This window comes from Mizuhopecten yessoensis, unplaced genomic scaffold (genome assembly GCF_002113885.1).
Source record: "Mizuhopecten yessoensis strain PY_sf001 unplaced genomic scaffold, ASM211388v2 scaffold10933, whole genome shotgun sequence".
Classification (NCBI taxonomy): Eukaryota; Metazoa; Mollusca; class Bivalvia; order Pectinida; family Pectinidae; genus Mizuhopecten; species Mizuhopecten yessoensis.
In genome coordinates, this window is record NW_018408794.1 from 635,947 (window position 1) to 641,741 (window position 5,795).

Genomic DNA, 5,795 nt, shown 5'->3' on the forward strand with positions numbered 1-5,795 from the left:
GGGGGGGGTTCCACGAAAATCACGTTTATTCGAAATGACATTTTTCGGAAGTTCTGCATGCGATAGAATTATTTAGGCCCGAAATACTCCAATTAAGACTTTAGGATCCAACTAAAGTGCCGAGTTCAGTATTACATTGTACGGTACCTAAAATAGAACCACAGTACAAATTATAATTGTTGATCACATTAGCGTCTAGCATAACTAGGAATCCAACTACTGTTTGCTCTCAATTTGCTGAGTGCAAAAACATGACGTTCCTATTCTATGAATTACGACATGTGTCGATTATTTACCAACTAACTGTTTCTAAAAAAAAAGGTCGGGCTATGCCAACCATTTATCTATAATACCGCCTTGAAAACACCACCTTTCCATCAAGATTATTTTAAACATGTTTGACCTTAGTTATCTCTCTTCAATCAAATACAAATGTAATAGTGAAACGTGGCGATATTTACTTCTATTATAACAACTCCATTTATTTCTCCTTATTTTCTATTTTACCATATCTTTACAATATTTGACTTCATCTTCAGAACCACCAGACTTCATCTACGATGGAAACCCAGAAAGAAGAAAAAGAGACACAAAATCATTGTATGTATACTCGGATATGTCGAATAATTTCCTGAATTAATATGTTAAATTAATGATTCTAATGAAAGATTTAAAAGAATCCACGCGCCGATAATTACCTTGTTACTCTATTAACGAGAGATAACTACAGCTAAATGTGTGAAGATCGTCTTACTGTATAGTTAAAAGACGTCAAGAGAACAGTTGTGTACTTCCTACAATCTTGTTTACTAAACAGTTTATCAATAATTAGAGTGACAAAAATAACCCCGATCGAAAACATGTATCATACATGATAGGTTATATGATTGTTCCATTACACAATAATTTAATGTATTTAGGTAAAGCTATGTTTAGTAAAAACAAAAAAAGGAAAGGAATTCTGAAAACCATTTTTATTTTACTTTATTACACCAAAGGTTTTCTTATATCAACAACGATATTTTTACTGAAAGGCCCGATCCTAGAAACACTTTTAAAATTAAAAGTCAGAACAAACCTTATTGAGATGGGGTTTCTTTAGAGTGGACTGGATTCAAGTGGTTTATGTATCCAAGGTAATTTCTGTTTTTCCAGTTCTATATAGTTGATCCTATATAAATCAGTAATTTTTGTAAAACGTTTCTCTTCACGTGTAATTTATAATTTACAGATGTAAAACCAATAGTGGTGATGATTGTTATTGGTGACGCTATACATAACTTCACAGACGGGTTGGCAGTGGCAGCTTCCTTCAACAGCAGCATCGTAGAGGGAGTATCGACGTCACTGGCCATTATATGCCACGAGCTACCACAAGAACTAGGTACTTGTGTTTGTAATGTTTAACCTTATTGATGTGATAGGGATGCTACTAGTTCAGAACTTGTTATTTGAATGAACGAATAATAATGATTATCATGCGCTAAAGGTTGCCATAGGATTTATGTAAAGTGGTAGTGATATGCTGTTTTGTTGGTTAGTTGTGTAAAGTTTGCTACTAGTATATGATATGATAAAGGCAGTTATTGCAGATGTCATAATATGTTGCTGTTTTGTTAAACGTCATAACCTTACCCCACTCCCACTCCTTAAAAGTTAAATAAATAATTAAATGAATAAATAATATGAAACAAGGCATTTTTGCCATACCGCGTCCATGGAATGTTCTCTACTCCTTTTGGTATAAGAGAGTAGCTGGTATTTGGTCAAAGTGTTTACATCATAAATTCAACACATCATATGCAGTTTCCGTTTGGTGTTATGTTGTTTGAAATGTTGAGTTATTTATTATTATGAGGAAACATATTTTTAAACCTGTTTTCCTTTTTTACTTTGAGGTGTGTATTGTTGGATAATTCAGACATGTGGGACGATTTACTTACATAATTTGCAGACGGTTGAACAAAATACAAACTATTGAGAGGTTCATTTATATGAAATCATGTACACGTGGTTAACCTGGTTTCACTCTTCGTTTTAGGTGACTTTGCTATTTTAATGCAAAATGGACTGAGTTTTAAGGAGGCGCTCATAGCGAACCTTCTATCGTCACTAACGGCCCTGTTAGGATTCTTTATCGGAGTGTCACTATCTAAAGACGCTGGGGCCAGCCAGTGGATCTTCTCTATCGCAGCTGGTCTCTTTCTCTACATCTCCTTGGTTGACATGGTAAGGGAAAATGACCAACTAGATTTACGCTAGGCTTTGTGTTATTATCAGGGGAGACAATCCATGAAAGTTTATTGCAAATCAACGATTCATACACAAATGTATCATATGCAACGGGCTTCCACATGAGTAGGCACAGTGGTTACTGATTCGATGTCTTAAGTAAGACTTATCTTCGTTTGCGAAGATGAGTCTTACTTATCGCGTAAATGGCGTTGGAAGAATGATACCCAAAATTAGTTTTTGCGAAACTTTCTTCATTGCTTTCCCTCCATATCGTCCTTTCTTTGATTCATGTTCTTCAGTTAGACTTAAATGTAATAATATTCGGGCAAACCAGTAATTTCAGATATTTTGCCGAAATGCCAACCTTTGCTTTCGTGTGTTTCCTTTAAAAATAGTTCCGTCGCAGAATACTGAGTTTCTACTAATTATGCCTTCTCATGAATATATTCTGTATTAAAATTCTAAAACATATTCTAAGTTTAGTGAAATAAAATAGGAATTCATTATAGAGATGATTGATCAATGACATATAATATAAATAAATAACACAGTAACACTGGGATACCAGATTAGTATCCTGAATACTATTGTATAACGTGTATATAGCTATATGGTATCCCTGATAGTTCCCCCCAATCCCACAGATAAGTCCCAAACAACACAAAGACCATATGGTTCAGTAAAATGTTAATTGTATATGACTCTCTCTCCATCGACAAAATTAATTATAAATACGTGCGTCCTTATCTGCAACATGCAAGGATGCGGCGCTATCTGAAATCATAGTCTCCAGAAAAGAACCGAACTAACGACTAATTAGCCGTGTATTCACTTCTTTAATAATATTTATTTTTATTTTTTAGATTCCAGAACTGATCCGCACCGGGGCAGGTCGCCTGAGGACGATAATATACCACAACATTGGTATCGTCATCGGGATTTTAATTATCCTCCTTCTGTCAATATTCGAAGACAAAATACATATTTAGTTGTGACAACCTACACGGGACTTGTTTTTATAGAGGAACACATGGAGTGTACATATAACATTTTACTCTATATAAATATCATTTGTCGTCCTAAATGACATCATTTCTTATCACTTTTTTCTGTGTGACACGTTCTGTTGCTGACTATAAATCAGGGAGAACAGTTTCGCACCAGATGTCATGTTTGTTGAATCCTTAAGGAGACAGTTTGTTCTCCTGATTGGCCCACTCTTATAAATATGTAGTAAATCATTCTGTTCTGGATTCTAAAAGGTTCTTTACATACTGGAGTCCTTTTATCTGTAAGGTTATATGCACACTTTGGTGAGCAACATTAAAATACCAAGGTTCAGCTCTCGTCACACAAACCTTCGAGAATTCGATGTTGTCATAACATATTTCAAGGCTGAAGGAAAATACGTTCCTCGAGAGTGCATGTTCCGTTGGATTTAGAGAAAGCATGTTATGGGTCTGTTTTACCAACTTTTCAAATGACCACATCACCTGTATGTAACATCACAGAAACCATAGTAACCATCCAATGCAACTGTTTACTCCACTCTAGTTGGGTAGTCAGACTTGGAAATAAATCCTATCAGAAATTGTCGTTGTTTTCACAAGATCACGGTCACTTAGTGACTTTTGTTGTGATAAGCTCTGATCTGTGATTATTTTAAGACCAACATATGTCTTTACACATATGATTAGGTTTTTACTGCGACAATCAAATTTGATAATAATTTGCTCGTGGTGGATTTCTGTTTAAAACATCTGATTAATAATTCTTAGCTGCTAAGCTATGTTCGCGCTAAATAATACTGCAAATTATTAAAAAATAGTATTTTCAAGTTTAGTTCATTTCCGTCCTTGTCTAGCAAATCGAATGACCTACACAATAGTGCTGATAATGTAAAGTTGTACTTGTTGTGTCTTTAGCCCTCATATCATCTATAATCTACCCTGCAATAAACCGTATAAATATTCTTATATGTTATCATTTTCTTAGACCTTCATTTGTTGCATAACGATATCCCTGTTCGATTTTTGATTTAATAAGGTATGTTACCATACACATCGTATGTGTTACTTGTGATAGAGTTACTTCCCTTTTGGATCTTTTAAGATTTGATCAAGTATTATCAATGCTCGATAAGAGTTAAATAACTAGTACCCAGTACCATTCTAAAAGTCTAGTAGCATTCTAAAAGTCCAGTACCATTCTAAAAGTCCAGTACCATTCTAAAAGTCCAATGCCATTCTAAAAGTAAAGAAAATGTAACATACGACACAGTGAGGTAGCATACATCCTTAACATCATAATTTACTATTATTGAATTGTTTTAAATATCAAAATATATCAAACTGTTTGATAAGTTCTGTTTAAGTTCCTTTATGTTCCTCTTTGTTATCAGTAGCAATCACGTCGTCATATATGATAACTTTTGACAGAGACATAGTAATATGTAGAGTTACAAAAGAAAGTGTCCTGTATGATATTTATTCATCATGTTTTCTTGGTTTAAAGGACTCAAATTTGTGTTGGTATATCTGGGCCGATACACCAATATGCTACAGTGAATATATGAGTTTATACCAATGTTATTGTACTCCTATTAGGGTTTTGTCTGTGATCTAAAAATGTCGGAACACAATGGATATTCCATAGCATACAGTGTATAATAAATTGAGACTTTTGTTTTGTTTGTTTGTTTTAACATTAATTTCAGATGTATTGATCACACGATATAAAAGTTGACTTACCATTAGCTTAAATATTTCGTTTGCACAAGTTATTTTTGCAATTCAAAATCGGAGTTCCATGTTCCATCAAGCTACGTCATTGCAACATTATTAAAACAAATTTACACCATGACATCATTAAACTGTTCACATTATCACTTTCAAAATTAGATCCGGACCGATTTCGTTTGAATTACAAGTGTTTGTGTCAGTTTCCATGTAATGCCATTCTGTCAGATTGATAAGCCGTGAAAGAAAACAAAGGTGTTATCTTTTTCATTGACGATGACTTAGATGAAATCTCTCAGTATTGCTATTACAGAAGGACCAATATGTGTTCTGTATGTAATTATTCTGTACTTTAAAGGTCATTAAATGACAAGTATTTTATTAACAAAATCCAACTGATAAAATATATGCAATAATTGATAACATTAATAGCATTAAAACAGAAATTGTTTTCAAAAATATTTATTATTGTATTGCTTTGCCATTCTTCGCTATTGAGTTAATAGTTATGATATGTATATACTTTTGCTACATTAAAACATCAACATAAGACAAATTTGTTTTCTGTTTCTTTTGAAATGGGGATGGGCTGAGGTGGCCGGGTGGTTAAGACGTCTGGCCGTCTACAATCACAAGCACTCCACCACTCGGTCGCGGGTTCGTGGCATACGTGAAGAAGTGACAAGAAACTGGTTGAAGTTTGAAGCAACACCAAGCATACCATGGGATAGGAAAGTTATATTTCTTTTGATACTCATTAAAAATGAGTTAATTATCCATCTGTAAGTTGAAGTGAAATTCAAATCTTTAGATTAGAATAAC

The 5,795-nt window shown here is 33.9% G+C and overlaps 1 protein-coding gene across 2 annotated transcripts in view; it reads left to right on the forward strand.

Moving 5' to 3' along the window:
* The window catches only part of LOC110463828 (zinc transporter ZIP4-like), a 40,735-nt gene extending 35,346 nt beyond the window's left edge, over window positions 1-5,389 (forward strand). For both annotated transcript variants that reach the window (XM_021518710.1, XM_021518711.1), the window contains exons 7-10: window positions 540-600; window positions 1,232-1,384; window positions 2,042-2,229; window positions 3,099-5,389. In XM_021518710.1, the coding sequence (XP_021374385.1) occupies window positions 540-600; window positions 1,232-1,384; window positions 2,042-2,229; window positions 3,099-3,224 (528 nt within the window). In that variant the 3' untranslated portion in view covers window positions 3,225-5,389. The remainder of the gene's footprint in view (window positions 1-539; window positions 601-1,231; window positions 1,385-2,041; window positions 2,230-3,098) is intronic.
* Window positions 5,390-5,795: the final 406 nt, after the last annotated feature.